This window comes from Anolis carolinensis, chromosome 6 (genome assembly GCF_035594765.1).
Source record: "Anolis carolinensis isolate JA03-04 chromosome 6, rAnoCar3.1.pri, whole genome shotgun sequence".
NCBI lineage: Eukaryota > Metazoa > Chordata > Lepidosauria > Squamata > Dactyloidae > Anolis > Anolis carolinensis.
In genome coordinates this window covers 118,815,470-118,832,003 of record NC_085846.1, presented here as the reverse complement: position 1 = coordinate 118,832,003, position 16,534 = coordinate 118,815,470, and the positions used below count along the sequence as shown (strand labels likewise).

Genomic DNA, 16,534 nt, shown 5'->3' with positions numbered 1-16,534 from the left:
AGTGTGTCTCTTGGACTGTTAAAAGTAATGTCAGATTGCATTAATGCTGCAGTGTAGATGTACCCTAAATCTACCAAAGTTTATACTACAACTTCTTAGTCTGAAAGGCGTTTCGAGATGTGTTTGCATATGGTTCAAATGACGGTCAGATGAAATACTTTGCCCTCTGCTTGGATTAGAAGAAGGATCTGTCTCGTATTTCTGCTTGTTTGGTAAACTAGGGAGGTGTTTCGGAATTTTTTGCAAGATCAGAGAAAGGGAACTCCAGCTGAACTTTGGAGCTACGAGTCCCATAAATAGTCTCTTCCCCATTTAGGTCTCATATACTCTATATTTGCTCAAGTTATTTTACTGCTAAAATACTGCTAACTAAGCCAGTAATATTAATCTAGTTCATATATCTGTAATACTATTGATAGTTTTTGTTGAGTGTTAGAAAATTGCATTAGGGCAGTGGTTCTCAACCTGTGGGTCCCCAGGTGTTTTGCCTTAACGCCCAGAAATCCTAACAGCTGGTAAACTGGCTGGGATTTCTGGGAGTTGTAGGCCAAATCATCTGGTTGAGAACCACTGCATTGGGGGAAATCCTAGATCAAAGGCGATCTTCAAAATTCTGGATGTATTCATCAGAAAATTCGCACATACCTTTTTTGTGTGCAGAAAATTGTATTTTTCACATTCATTTTGTTTATCTGTTTCTTCACTGCACTTAAAATACTGGGGAATTGCTTATTATTTTATACATAATAAGTATTGTAATTTTGGTGTTTTAATGCAACTATTTATTTTATGCTTTAAAACAATGTATGAAGTACAATTATCATACTGCATTTGGGAGTATGCATAGGCATTCCTAGCGAGGTATTTTCAAAGGTTTTTTTTTTAAGTGTTATTTCTTCAATCTGGGTTTTTCCCACTTTCATAGGGGTCCTGTCCCTTTAAACCCAGCAAGTGTGGAGACTCCTTTTCATTTATGGGAAAACTCTGTCCTTCACTTGACCTGAGCCAACTTGACTCCCATCCCAGGAAAGAGTTGGGAAACAGATCAAGTAAAACAAGGAGGAATACAAACATGGCCTCTGTTCCATTGTTATATAACCGTGATTTTTTTCTCTGATGATGACTGAACTTATTTCACGCTTCCTGTTGATTTGGATTCTGGACTTCAGAGAAAGTCTATCTCTGGACTTCAGTCTCGTTGCTGCTTTCCACACCACAAAAGAGAGAGAAAAGAGCTGAAGAGCCATGGAGGTTTTGGGGACCACCACCCTCTTCCTGGTGGTCTTCCTGGTCCTGTTTGTGGCCTGGAGGAAAGTGGAGGCCAAGAGGAGGAACTGGCCCCCGGGCCCAACGCCGCTCCCGCTCATTGGCAACCTCCTCCAGCTGAAGCCCACCAATATTGCAGAACAGTTTAAGAAGGTAAGGAGGGAGATCCTGGACGTGGTTTCTGAACCCCACCACCAGAGATGGGAGAAGTTCCTTTTACGCCTCAAATGCAACCCACAGAATGTTTCATCCAGACAAGGGTTTGAGAGGAGGGATTCTAGCTGTCCTGGTACAAGAACGGAGGGATCTCTCCAGGCTTTGACTGTGGCCCCAAATACACTGCCATATTAAATCTGGATTACACTATGTAACATGATTTTTGTTTCTGGGTTATAAATGCAATTTGCTAATTGGATCTGTCATAAAAACATGGTTTATTGAATTTAGTTTATTGAACTGCCAAAACTTTGTTTCTGTGTCAGGGACATCCTAAAGCACATTTTGTTCTAGTTTTTCCATGAATCTCTCATTATTGAGTCTCAACCAATTCAACCGAGTTTGTGGCAGCCACAAATACAAAGTTTCTGGAGTAGAACAACTACTTACAAACTTAGGACCACACAATTAAACAATCAAAAAGATTTGTTTATCAGTTTTGTTACATAGTGTTACCTGCTAGGCATGTGCGATCCATGAAAAAAATGGTTCAATACTCGCTTCTAAAGTAGGAGTCTCTAGCGCTTTGTTTCTAAAGTCATTTCTGAATTTTGAAGCAAAAAATTCAATAGTTTCTGAAAATTCAGAATATGTGTAATTACTTTGTTAATGGCGGACGTGCATGCGCAATTGCGAAAAACAACACTGGGGGGAATTTAGAGGACTCTCCCGCCCTCATTTTTTGAGATATCCTGATAAAGTTGCTACCATGGCAGAACATATTCACCACTGGCAGCTCACCAAATTTCAGAACATTTCCCTTATCCGCTGATTTTTGGCGAATTTTCATAGCTTTTATAGAAAACCATTTTTTAATAATTGCAGAAATCTGTTCCTGGTTTGAAAGTCTTATTTCCTGTTTCATTGGGTTGTCTTTACTTTGAAAGTCCTTGTTCTACTTCAGAAACTTTGTTTTTGTGGCTGAAATTCCATGAAATTGGTGGACAGTGTCCCAAGAAATCATAATGTGCTATCATAGTACATGTCCTTTGCGCAAAAACAAAGTTCTGGCAATGTATAAAGTTTTGCCATCTTTTTGTGACAGAACTAGTGGAAGTGACAGTTATCAACCAGGAACAAAAATCATAGCATACCATCAAACCACTCCCGACACATGCCCATCAGCCTCAGAATAAGGAAATCTGTTCCTGGCTTGAAAGTGTTATTTCCTTTTTCACAGGGTTTTTTGGGGCTGAGAGTTTGTGACTTGAACCCTAAAGGCTCAAACCCAAAGAAGGATTCAGCTATGTGTAATGTGGCTGGGTCCCCAGACTTAAGGAGCCCAGCTAATTTGGGTTCTGAGAGCGATGGGTCTTGCAATCCAACAACCCGCCAAGAACACACACAAAGCGAGGGAGAGACAGACAAGGGCTTTGTAGAGTAAGCCTTGGAGTGCCCTTGAGGAGGCCTGGACAAGGCCACAAACACACAACAAATAAGCCCTTTCCCCTACCAGCCCCACTTTTAATCCAAAAAGAAAAAGCATTTGTAGCTGCTTGCAATGCTATGCTTGAATTTAAAAAAAAAATCTGTCACAAGTTTCGCCCTCCAGTCTGAACCCCCACCTTTTTATCAAAAATAAAACATTTCTTTACTTCTCCTGCTTCTTTATTTTTAATTTTTTAAAAGAAAAAAGGACCCCCTTTCCCACCTTTTTCTTCTTCTTTCAATGGCTGCCCTGGCCCCAATTTAGCAACAAAAGCACTGGCACAGCAAAAAAAAAAAAAAAGCCAGCCACCCACAGCAAACCCAAAGCCAACATCCTTCTCCATCCGACCTCCCAGCCCTGAATGAAGCCTCGTGGCTTGCACAGGCGCTTTTGAGGAAGGCTGTCCAAGCCCCTCCCCTTACATGAACGTGCACTGCGATTGGTCAGGGAGGCAAGCCCAGGCTAGGCTGTACCTCCCTCAAAACCAAGTTTGGTTGCTTAAAAATGTATGTCTTTATTTCCGATCAAATTACAAACCCATTACAAGAATGGGCTCAAATGCTTTGAAATCGAGGGTTAGATCAAACGCTATAACCCGTGTCGGAACCCCATTAGCAACTCGGAATAAATACGATTTTATCCCGAGTTACGACGATTCCGAATAATTCGTTCATGCCTATTACCTGCTTTGAATTGGATTATATGACCATGTAGACTCATATAATCTAGTTCAAAGCAATTAATTTGTATTATATACTTTGATAATCTGGATTATATGACAATGTACAGCCGACCTATGAAGCCAACAGGAATCCTGAGTATGGGTTTAGCTACATTATCAAATGAATGCAGGTTGATATCACTTTAGCTGCCATTGCTCGATTATGTGGCGTAATGGGAGTTGTAGTTTTCCTTGCCTCACCAAACTACAATAATAATAATAATAATAATAATAATAATAATAATAATAACAACAACAACAACAACAACAACAACAACTTTACTTTTGTACCCCTCCTCCATCTCCCCGAAGGGACTTGGGACACCTTACCTGGGGCCACCCCAAATGACACAGTTTAAAATGTAATACATTAAAATGCATAACAATAATATAAAACAAAATAAAACAGCAACATTATAACAATATAAAAGAAGGCATGGAACCAACAACAATTTCACTTTATCTTCACAGGTGGGTGGGTAGGCTAATGAATAAAGTGCATAGGTCACATGGCAGCAGTGAGGATAAGAGCTACTGGAGCCATGCCAGTTAAATGTAGTGTCAAACTGCATTCATCCTACAGTACAGATCAGGTATGGCTAACTTCGGCCCTCCAGGTGTTCTATATCTCAAAACATATGCTATCTAAGAGTAAGGGGGAAACTGGTACCATTTTTGGAATCAGCTGATCAAATAGACCCAAAAGCAGGGCCAACATTTAAGACACCAAAATATGTGTGGCCCAGTGGCATTGTTCCTCTTGGAGATACAGAATTTTTCCAAGAGATTTTTTTCCCTGGGGCAGAAAGCCAAAGCATGTTGGTATCACAGTTATTAGGGGCAAAGATTAAAAGAGAGGAATCGATCTTAGCTGGGGAGATGGAAGGGTCAAGATGTGGACCCATTAGGGCAGAGGAGAGATTGTGAGCATGTGTGTTCGAGAGAAGGACAGGACCGGCCCAAGGGAATCTTCAGGGGTACGCAAAAAAAAATTTGCGCCCCCCCACCGCGCCGCGGGAGGCGTGGTCAGATCTGGCCCCGCCTCCCACACCACGCGCGGGTGCCCTGACCCCGCCCCCATGGCGTGGGGCAGCGCGGGAGGCGGGGCCAGACCTGGCCCCGCCTCCTACGCTGCATGCGGGCGCCCTGACCCCGCCCCCCACAGCAGGAAGCGGGGCTGGCCACGCCTCCCTCGGCGGGCACCCTGTCCCAGCCAAGCTGCAGCGGGCGTGCACGCCCACTGCAGCTTGGCTGGGACAGGGTGCCCGCCGCGGGAGGCGTGGCCAGCTCCGCTTCGCGCGGCGGGCACCCTGTCCCTACGGCAGGCACCGCAGAAGGCTGGGCCAGACTTGACCACGCCTCCCGTGTCGTGCGGCCATGCCTCCCACAGCGCGGGAGGCAGGGCCAGGGTGCCGGAGGCGGGGCCAAGTGTGGCCACGCCTCCCAGGGGCTCGATAGCGCCCCTGGGAACATGGCGACCAATGCGGGGGCGTGGCTAGCCTCCCGTGTTGGGCCGGGCCTGGAGAAGGAACATGACAGTTGTGCAATAATCTTGCATTGGCCAAGAATACTGCACAACTGCGTAAATACACAGTAGAATTGAGTTAGGATGTTTGCAAAACGGTGTGTCTACACTGTAGAATCAGTACAGTTGAGCATGACTTGATCTTGTGGCTCAATACAATGGAATCCTGGGAGTGGTAAATTTACAAGTTCTTGAGCTTTCTCTGCTATAGAGAACTGGTGGCTGACCAAACTACAAATCCCAGGATTCCATTATCATCTATTCTAATCATCTATTTTCCAGGTGTAACTTGTTTTTCCATGGCCTTTATTGCAAAATATAATACATTTCATTCTTTTAGCTCCAAAACCTATTCTGACATTCCTCCAATATCTTTACAGATGAGTAAAAAGTATGGATCAGTCTTCATGGTGTATTTCGGCATGGACCCAGTGGTGGTTGTCTATGGCTATGATGTGGTGAAGAAGGTTTTAGTGGACAGCGGAGATGAATTCCTCAACAGGGGAAGCTTCCCTTCATCAGATAAGACCAACAAAGGACTCGGTTTGTGATTAATGTTGTTGTCGTTATTGTTGTTGTACGTCTTTTTCTTCCTCACTACTCATAGCAGCAATTCTCCAACACACCATGTGTTGTAACAACTTTCATCTGCCCTCAACAAAACTTACTCAGTATAACTACAACATATGTACTACTACAATTGCATTAACCACCACACCTAATTACAGTGGCTGAACTCTGACAGGTGGTGTAATGCCTCATGGGCCTTGTAGTCCTGCTCCCGGTGCCAACGTGGCTGATGAAGATGAAAACATGGGGTTGCCCCGTTGCCCAGGGGTGACAGGTGGTCACTGGTTATGCCAGAGATATTAACTCTGGTGTCACTTAGAAAATGCCAGGTAATTTCCAAATCCTGACACATAAGTTGATGGGCAACTTGAAGGTAGACACAGACACAAAGGATGTGAAATGAATCAGATGAACTTAAACTCCTAACACAGGAAGGCAAAGAGGACTATCCCATTGCCAGGGGCCCAAATTACGTATTGGCACCACATCGCATCTGATCTTGGAAGATAAGCAGATTCAGCCCTGGTTGTGACTTGGATGGGAGCCTGTCAACAAATCTATAGACTGTATAACAGATGAAAGAACTTCCAAAACTACCTCTGAGTTTTCCTTGTTGAAGAAAACCCTCTGATATCAATTTGGTCACCAAAAATTGGCTAGTGACTTGGATGCACTCACACAGGATAGGCCTGTATCTCTGGTGCAAAGTCCAGTGATTTCTTCTCCAAACGTGATGGGCCCGGTGCTCTTTCGGCTTCCCTTTTCCAGGTATCTTCATGTCCAACGGTGAGCGATGGGTCCAACTTCGCCGCTTCTCCCTCATGACCTTGAGGAACTTTGGGATGGGAAAGAAGAGCATCGAGGAACGCATCCAGGAGGAGGCAGAACACCTGATGAAGGAGCTCAGGGACAAAAGAGGTAAGTGCCCATACCTTGACACCTGGCACTTTCAAATGATTAATCCAAATGAGAAGTTCTGTTTCTGTTACTGGGTTACTTAAGGGGGCCATTGGGTGAAATACTAATTTCCTAGTCATTGCTACAAACCTAACTTTGAATTTGAATGTCAAGTTAGTACCTATATTACCGAAGACCACCAGCCTGGTTCTTTGAATTTAAGACGATTAAACGGGATGGTTCTTCTTGTTTGCTGTTTTGGGAAATATATGAAAAGATAAGGGTTTTTTTTCCTGGAGGGTGTGGAGTCCAAGATTGGATACAGAGGCTCCCAAAGCGAGCTTCAGATGTAGAAGCCATCTCCAAGAGCCACTGTGACATTCCGTTCCTTCCTTCAGTCTGTCAAGATGAAGGAAGGAGTAATCTTTATTATTCCAAATATACACCAAGAAGTGATAAGAGGGTAATGGAAATAAAGATGAGCTATAGAAAGTGTCAGAGTAATTTGCAGCGTAGCAGCAGTTGTATGTTGTCAATGGAGCGCAGAACGAAGAGACGTCAGAGACGGTCAAAAATATATACAAAGTTTTACTATACAAGACAAACAGACATGCAGACGGAAACAGGACTTGGCTTTCACTCTAGGCAGACACAACTCAGAACAGAGCAAGATGCAATCAGTAATGTACAAACACACTTGTGTCTGGACACTCCCCAGGTTCCAGCCACACATCAAGGTCAACACAGCTTATCAGTCATTAACTCTTTACAGACTATAGCATACTCTGGATGATACAATCAGTATGCAATACATACCAGACACAAATTTCATTTAAACACTACCAATACACAAATCCCACATTAACAGAAAGTTGTGTGTAATAGCTTGCCCTCACCTACACACTTTCTCTTGGTCTTTATAAGATAAATTCACAGTGAATTTGAAAGTCTGACGGATGGGAGAGAAAAATGGGTTTATCAAGCATGTTGGAGGCAATGGGTATTGTCTTTAAAGCAGGGACTTTAGGGACTTTTCCTATACCTATAGATATTAGTTTTAGGGACTTTTCCTATACCTATAGATATTAGTCAGCTTCTTTTCCGGCCAATTAGGAGAGGGGACAGGAAGGTTGAATGGTTATCAGAACTGTATAAGATATCTTGCATTTCTCTGTATGTTTATGTTTGTACATTTTGAAGCAAAATTACTGTACTTGCATTCATTTTGGTCAAATTGAAATAAACCCCTGTAGCTTATTTTGAACTTGGTCAGTTGGTTTCTCTCTCCTGGTCTATCTGGTTTTTAGCACATGGCTTACCAGGCATGGATCCCCTTTAACTATGGTCCTACTTGACCACAACCAGGTGATGCTTCCGTGAAAGAAAAGTCACGTGCAAAATGGATGCAGGGTCTCCAAGCATTCTGAAACATCAAATAATAGCCAATTTAAAGAAAAGATGTGGACTTCTGACTTTTCAAGTAGGATTCAAGCCCTGGTCCTTGTCCCATTTTCAACCCTCAATCACTTTTGCTCTCTTTCCATCCAGGGCAAGCCTTCAACCCACAACACCTTTTCAACTGCGTCACATCAAATGTGATCTGCCACATCCTTCTGGGGAAACGGTTCGACTACAATGATGAGGAGTATCTCCGGGCCCTCAAGCAGCTCATTGATGGCTTCCGTCTGGAGAGCTCAGTCTCAGGACAGGTGAAGAGGAGAAGGGAGATGGAAACGAGGGAGAGGAGAACAGGGAGAAGAAGAGGAGAAGGAGGGGGAGGATGGGGGAGGAGGAAGAAGAGGAGGTGGAGGAGAAAGAGAAAGGAGGAGGAAGCAAAAATGAAGGTGGAGAAAAGGAAGAGGAGGAGGAAGAAAAGAGATGGAGAAGGAGGAAGGGGCAGCTTGGAATAAGGCGAAGCAGGACTGCAGAGAGGAAAGACTGCTTTCTGGACCAGTGGTGCTACTAGGAGGGTTTGGACCACGTCTGGGGACACCATCATAAGGGGTGACCTCAGTAGAAATGCCCCAGGTGTCCACTTCATGATGTTACCATGAAAAAAGAGGTCTCCCCTGTAACTCCTGTTCCAAGGTCCATTTAATTCACTAGACAGTTGTCCCTGCTAGTTGCAATTTGCTAAACAGTTGGGTCAAATTCATTAAGCAACTGGATTTAGTTCCCTGAAAGGATTCATACTCTTGTTCTCTCTCCTTCCTCTCCCCTTCAGCTCTACAACTTCTTCCCCAGGATCATGGACTATTTGCCTGGTCCTCACCAAACCTTCTTCAAAAACATGTATGGTGTCCAGGCCTTTATTGCCCGAAAGATAGAAGAGAATGAGAAGACCTTGGACCACACTGATGTCCCTCAGAACTTTGTAGATGCCTTCCTCCTCAAAATGGAGCAGGTGGGGCATTGGGGATGGATGGGACATGACAGGTAAATACCCAATGTTGTGGGAGCAGTGAAAACATCTGGACGGTTAAGACCTTGACACTGGTGTTCTTGCAAAACCATATGTGCTTCTTCAGAGGACTCACAGAGAATTCTGGAGGTTGTGATTTTCTGGGATATTTCTCCTTCTTAGCCAGAGAGCAATGGTGCCACAGCAAACTACAAATCACAGGACTCCATAGGATATAGTGGTGGCAGTTAATGTGGTATCAAACTCTTTCACGTTTCAAGGAGATATCTAAGCTGACTGAACTTTTGTGTTGTGGATGATGGTTTCATCATAATTCTCTCCCTTTTCAGGAGAAGAACAACCCCACGACAGAATTTACTAAAGAGAATCTGATGATGGCCATTTATGATTTATTTATCGCCGGAACGGAAACCAGCAGCACCACTATCAGATACTTTTTCATGACGTTGTTGGAGCACCCAGAAGTCCAAGGTATTTATTTATTTATTTATTTACATCTCTTTTACCCTGCCTTTCTCTCCGAGGAGACTCAAAGCGGCTTACACTAAATAGGCAAAAATTCAATGCAACAACAATAATTCATATAAAACAATCTACAAAACAACAATTCATATAAAACAGATGCCATTACAAAATAAAATCACATTATATAAAATTTTAAGAATGTCCAAGATTAAAATCCATTCATCCAGAATCCTCAAGTCTTCGTACAGGTCATGTAAAGTCCATGTTCTTATTCATTAAAAGCTTGCGTGCACAACCATGTCTTTAAGGCCTTCCTGAAGCCTAAGAGAGTTGGCATCTGCCGTAAGTTGCTGGGGAGGGTGTTCCACAGTCAAGAAGCCACCACCGAGAAGGCCCTGTCCCTCGTTCCCACCAGCCTTACCTGCGAGGCTGGTGGGACCAAGAGCAGAGCCTCCCCCGATGATCTAAGAGTTCTAGAAAGCTCATAGGGGGAGATACGTTCAGACAGGTAAGATGGGCCAGAACCATTTAGGGCTTTGTAGGTCAAAACCAGCACTTTGAATTGGGCTCGGTAGCATATCGGCAGCCAGTGGAGCTGACTCAACATGGGAGTAGTACGCTCCTTGTAAGTTGGACTAGTTGGACTAGTTGGAGCTTCCGAGCCATCTTCAAAGGCAGCCCCAAGCATTGGGTATTTCCCAATGTTTGATTCCATTGCCTTTTCCTGTAGCACTTGAGTCATGTTTTCCAGCTGGAGGTCCCATAAACAGTTACACCTGGAGCATCTTATCTTGGGATGGCGAACAGAAAAATATCTCCCCGGGTTTCCTTGACTGTCTCCTTCCTTGTGTCTGCTCTCCCTTCTAGGGACCTTCGGAATCCTGTTTGTTGTCTCATTTGCAGATCTTCTGTACTTAAAAGGACCAAAAAAATGTAATGATGGTCCTTCGACCTGTGGATTGGCTACTATAGAAAGAAACTACATCACGTAGTAGGTACAAACACTGGAAGATAATAATTGCTTGTTCCACAAATGAGACTGCTTGAAAAGTCCTAGACTCTTGTGGTTCAGTCTCAGTCCTACCATACATCCTATTAAAATTTCAGGCCACTGAACCTGACCATTTAGGATCAGGTATAGATTTGCTCAGTCCTATCATGTGTTGCCATACACTTTATGTTAGGAGAGCTTTGGCAGAAGAGCTTTGGCAGAAGCGAGTTGAGCTGAATGGCCCTGGAGTCTCCTCTAATACTACTCTGTTATATTAGAAGTGCAGTAAATTCATTTTGAGCAGTATTTCACAAGAATCTCTCCAAGGTGCTGACACCAAAACAAGTCCAATACCTTGGAGACCTCCATGGAGGTCTGAATGAAAATCCGGAAGACCACTTAAAATGTAAGCCTTCAGACATTGTAATATGGTGAATGAAATGGAACAGCATTGGCTGTCTTTCTGAATGCTCTCCATGCCCTGCCCTTGATTCTCCTTCCAGCCAAAATCCAGGATGAAATAGACCGTGTGATTGGCCGGGAGCGGATGCCCACCATGAAGGACCGCCTGGAGATGCCCTTCACAGAGGCTGCCATCCACGAAGGCCAGAGGTTCCTTGACCTCGTCCCCTTAGGCTTCATCCGTTTGGCAAAAAGGGACGTAGAGATGGAAGGCTTCACCATCCCAAAGGTACTGACTGAAGTTTTACCAGGAGTCCAATTCCAGGTTCTATTCAGGTTCAGCAGATCTGAAGGGCCATATTTCTTCATCTGAGCCTTCCTGAGGTCTACGATCTCCATGGAAAGCCCTTCTTGCTTCTCCAATGTCTTTGAAGATACATTTGGTGGGCATAAGGAAGTTAGGAGGTGCATCTACCCTGTCAACTTAATGCAGATTGACACCACTTTACCTGTCAAGATCTTTAGGTTTCTCTGCCAAAGAGTGCTGTGACACAAAACTACAAACCCCAGGGTTCCATCGCATTGAGCTATGGCAGTTAAAGTGGTCTCAAACTGTATTCATTTGACTGTGTAGATACACCTCAGTAACTCCTTTCTGATTTTAAATCTTAAGAAGACTTGGATGTCTCCTGCCATCAAGTGAAAATGGCATCGGGCTTTTAGAAATACCGGTAGTTTATATCATATGAACAGTGTACTGTTTGGCTGTCTTTTGACCTTTAAAAAAAATCTATACATTGTGTAATAGCTTCATAAATATATATGTATGTATGTATGTATGTATGTATGTGTGGTGATGTGGGGCAGAGGAGAATCTTTTTTATCTTTTCTTTTATTCACTTTAGATGGTAGCGTTCTTAATCTAGAATATATGTATGACAGAGGTTTGGATGTTGAAAGAAAATTAATAAGTTTATTTCAGGCACAGAGCTTAGTGGTGACAACGTTACTTCACAGAGTTAAACTTTCTTAATCAGTTGCAAATATAACTTATGATGAATCTATTTTCAAAATACTTTCTTCTTTCCTTTTCCTCCCAAAGCTATCAACTGATCACTTTGGATCTAACTGGGATTGCTTCCCCTTACCACTCAGACTCTACAAATAAACCTAAGCAAGTCACCTAACTTGCTTAATTTGACTCAACTAGAGATCTGAGCTTCCTTGGTTTCCCTAACTTGGAACCAGTGTCTTCCCTGTGACTAAAAATCACAGACTAAACTGTTTTTTAAACATTCCCTCCTTTTCCTCCAAACGGCGGTTGGCTCCGCCCTCGTTACTATGGTAACCTGCCTCAGAATGCCGAGCTGGTTACCATCCCCCACGCACTGGTAACTGATACTTACCCTTTTAAACATAGTTAAACATGACTTTTAAAACAAAATTAAACATGACATCTATAAATCAAAATAAAAACACACTTCTTTACAGTATGTATGTATGTATGTGTGTGTGTGTGTGTGTGTGTGTTTTTCTGAAGTTTTGGCATGTTTGCAGGACAGAACAATATGTGCAAATGTCATGGATAAATATGATGTATAGTTTGAATGGAGTTGTATGAAAGAGGTATGAATGGGGCCTAATTGGACTGAAGACACAATTCTAAAATATTGAGGTCTGGAAAACAACTACACTCAGAAACTATAATTAAAAGTTGCTTACAGTAAGAAATGTGAAAAATGATTAACTAATGACGTTGCTCAGTTGATGAACTTTTGGTGAAAAACAACGTGTTTACATTATCAGAGACAATTGCTCTTTGAGTTAAGGAAATGCTTACAACTGCTTAAACCTCATGCCAATTAAATTAAGGAGTTGGGATTCTTGGGGAACCCTTTAAGGGGATTTTAGAGTCCCAAAACTGGGGATCACGGGCCACATGCAACTCAGTGCCACCATGCCTTTGTGCAAGCTTTGCAAAAGAATTGGTGGCTCTCTTAGTAGCTGTGTGTAGATGTTTACCTAGTTCTCTTCCCTATTTTGTTTTTGTTTTGTGGAACAGGGGGCCACTATCTATCCCATCCTGAGCTCTGCACTCCACGATCCTAAGCAATATGCAAATCCGTATCAGTTTAAGCCAGAACATTTCTTAGACAAAGATGGGCACTTCCAGAAGAACGGAGCTGACATGCCTTTCTCTGCAGGTAAGTATTTCTGAATTGCTAGCTTTGAGGACTAACTATGCCTAGGTTGACCTATAAAGCTACATGCAATCCTATAGAGATTCCTATCTATATATATATAGATCAGTGGTTCCCAACCAGTAGGCTGCGAACCGGCAGTGGGCCACGAGAACGAAAATCCGGTCCTTTCCGCAGGCTGACCATTGCATCGGATAGACCACATCAGCTTTAGATTATTAAATATGGTTTTCTGTGGGCGAGCAGATGTTGACTACTGGTATATGTTCTGTATCAGAAACTAAAGTTGATGTGGTCTATCCATTGCAATTTTCTGAATCAGCACCCCCAAATAATCAGACTGAATCTAAATCTGACCAAAAACTGATTTGTAACTCTTTTGGTACTAAAGTTGGAGAGTGGTCCCTGGTCAAAGTGGGCCCTGGTCAAAAAAAGGTTGGGAACCACTGATATAGATTGATGGAACTTCTGTGGATCCAGAGGGTTGACTGTCAATAATTTTCCCCACCCTCTGTATTTTAATGCTAATGTTGGAAAGTGGTCCCTGGTCAAAGTGGACCCTGGTTAAGTGGGCCCTGGTCAAAAAAAGGTTGGGAACCACTGATATAGATAGATGGAACTTCTTTGGATCCAGAGGGTTGACTGTCAATAATTTCCCCCACCCCCAATGAAGTATCTTCTGCTCCGCTCTCCTGCAGGAAAGAGGAACTGTCTTGGTGAAGGACTGGCCCGGATGGAGCTCTTCATCTTCATCACCACCATCCTGCAAAACTTCTCCCTCAAACACGCTCCCGGAGTGCCCAAAATAGATCTCACACCGGACGTCAGTGGTGTTTTGAACATCCCACACCAGGTCCCCTTCTGCTTCTCCCCACGCTGAGGAGCCCATTACGCTCCCATGAAGTTCTTGTAAAGTTTTCTTTTTAGTGCAGATAAGCAGACATCAAAACTAACCTCACTACAGATGTCAATGGCATCCTGACCATCACATGCCAAGTCCCTTCTCTTTCTTCTTGTGTTGAAGAAGCCATTCTGCTCCCAAGAAGTTCTCATAAAGTTCTCTCCTTGGTGTAGTTGCTGTCATTTTAATTATAAGACCCCAAAATTGACCTCTCACTGGGCATCAGTAGCATCCTAAACATCCCATGCCAAGTCCCTTGATACTTCTTCCTGCATTGAAGAGGTCATTTTGCTCCCATGAAGTTCTCATGAATTTCTCTCCTTCATGTAGAACAGGCCTACAGAACTGTGGCCTTCAATCTCCCAGAATTCCTGACAATTGAACAGACTGGCCAGGTCTTCTGGGAGTTGGAGCCCAAAATACCCGGAGGGTCACAGGTTGTACAGACCTGCTACCATTTTAATTATAAGATCCCAAAATTGACCTTACTGTGATGACTCATGGGCCTTGTAGTCCTGTTCCTAGTACTATTGTGGCAGACGAAGAGGAAAACATGGGATTTTCGCCGGTTCAGCAAGAGCCGGAGCCTCTTCACCTGCAGGATGTTGACGTTTGCCCTCAAGAATTCAGCCAAACAGGCCTTGGGCAGAACTCCCCCCCCCCCCCCGTTTTTCAGGAGGGAAAATTATACTAGAGATAGGGGAGTCAGGGTGGCTAATCGCAGAAGCCTGAGAATCGCTGCCAAACAAATGGCTGATTAGGTCTGCTTCCCTTGGGAAATTCTAAGGAGTCATGCATCTGGACAGAGTTGGGTTTCGCTTCTCGTTCTCTAGGGAAAGAGTTCTGTTGGCGGGAAAACGAGACCCAATATAGGTGTTTGGCGCAAGGGAGACTTTGCGGAGTCAATTGATCAGCTTGAGGAGAGAGATCGTGTGTGGACTTCGCAATCCCATTCCTTGCTTCCCGGATCAAGTTTCAAGCCTTGCCTTGTCTCACGTTTTTACCACGGACTATGTTTCATGCTTCATGTTCATCTTGCCTCCAGTCAAGGATCTAGTCGAGAATCAAGTTTATTCCAGCCTTGTTGTCAAGCTTCATTGGACTTTAAAGACTCTGTTATTTCCCCACACTATTGCTTGGCAAAGTGTGTGTTTCGGTCAAGTGGATTAAAACTTTGAACTCTAATATCTTATATTGGACAATACATTTCTGGACTATATTTGACCTTATCTGAAAGGTCTGCTTCTGAACTATATTCTTCACTTGTTTTTATTGACTTTATATATTTCTTTAATAAAGATATTAGATAGAGTCTGGCCTCTGTGTATGGTTATTGGTGCTCTGCAGCCTGGGTCCTGACACTTACCCTGGACATCAGTGGCATCCTGAACATCCCACGTTGAGCAGCCTGCTCTGGTCCCACAAAGTTCTCATGAAATACTGTCCTATTTTGTCTTTCAAGAACAGCCTTAAAACACTGTTAAGTAAATGAAAACTGCTTTACTTTAGCAAAACATAAAGTACAGCACACTCAGTGGAATAATACAAAAGGAAGCAAGGAAGTCTTAGGGCAAGCACAGTTCTTAGTCTCTGATAAATTCCCAAATCAAATAGCATCTTACTTCAGACAAAGAAACAGCAATAAATCCTTACGAGCAGTTACCCAGATGCAGATTTGAAGCAGGCACAAGGTGAGCGAAGAGTCAGTTTGTTACCAGCAAGAGCTGGCTGCACCTGCTTCTGCTTTATAGCCCTGAGTCCCCTCACAGATGCTAGGGCAATTCCTAATTACTCAGCTGTATTTCTGGCAGCTATTCTAGCTAAACAACGTGTCTGCTCTGTTTCCTTTCGCCTCTCCTGAAATGTGGATACTTGCAAAATCTCCTCCTCAGATTCCAACTGCCCCTCTGATTCATGAACACTTTCCTGCTCCCCTTCCTCTTCTGAAGAAGAGGAATCCCGAACAAATACTTTTCTCAGTGTGGATGATGGTATTTGAACAAGACACCAACACTGACCTCACCCCTGAATGTCAATGGCATCCTGAACATCCAACGCCAGGTATCCTTCACCCCAAGATAAGCCTCCTCTGGTGGTCCAGGTTGTCCTCTGCCAAGAGGACCCCTTGATTTCCATCCATCTTTTCTTCCAGCTGGAGGAATATATTGGGAACTGGGAAATTTCCCAAGTGGCCTGGTTTTCTTTAGACATTTTGTTGAACCTTTACTTGAGAAAAGCCTCTTCGGATATCTGCCTACAATCCTCAAAAGTCCATCTTTCAGATTAGGAAGAGATGCAACCTTTCTTCTGTGCTGGATCAAAGTCGCCATCCAAACAACCACTAATTTTGTTTTCCAGGGTTTTGCATGCTATCAATAGGTCATCTTTTTGTCGAGCCATAATAACCTTCCCCTGCACATTTTGAAGCAAATTGCTGTACTTTTTGGCTAAATCATAATAGATCTCTGTGGTTTGTCTTCAACCTGGTGAGTGGGTTTCTCTGTCCTGGCCTATCTGGTGTAGCATAT

General features: G+C 43.4%; 1 protein-coding gene across 1 annotated transcript; it reads left to right on the top strand.

Annotated features, from left to right (window-relative positions):
• The first annotated feature begins 969 nt into the window (after positions 1-969).
• Positions 970-15,317, top strand: LOC100555623 (cytochrome P450 2C20). Its single transcript, XM_003225916.3, has 9 exons — positions 970-1,419; positions 5,538-5,700; positions 6,496-6,645; positions 8,173-8,333; positions 8,849-9,028; positions 9,376-9,517; positions 11,006-11,193; positions 12,967-13,108; positions 13,804-15,317. Exons 1-9 carry the CDS (start codon positions 1,246-1,248, stop codon positions 13,983-13,985), a joined length of 1,482 nt encoding a protein of 493 aa, XP_003225964.2. The 5' UTR covers positions 970-1,245; the 3' UTR covers positions 13,986-15,317.
• The last annotated feature ends 1,217 nt before the right edge of the window (positions 15,318-16,534 follow it).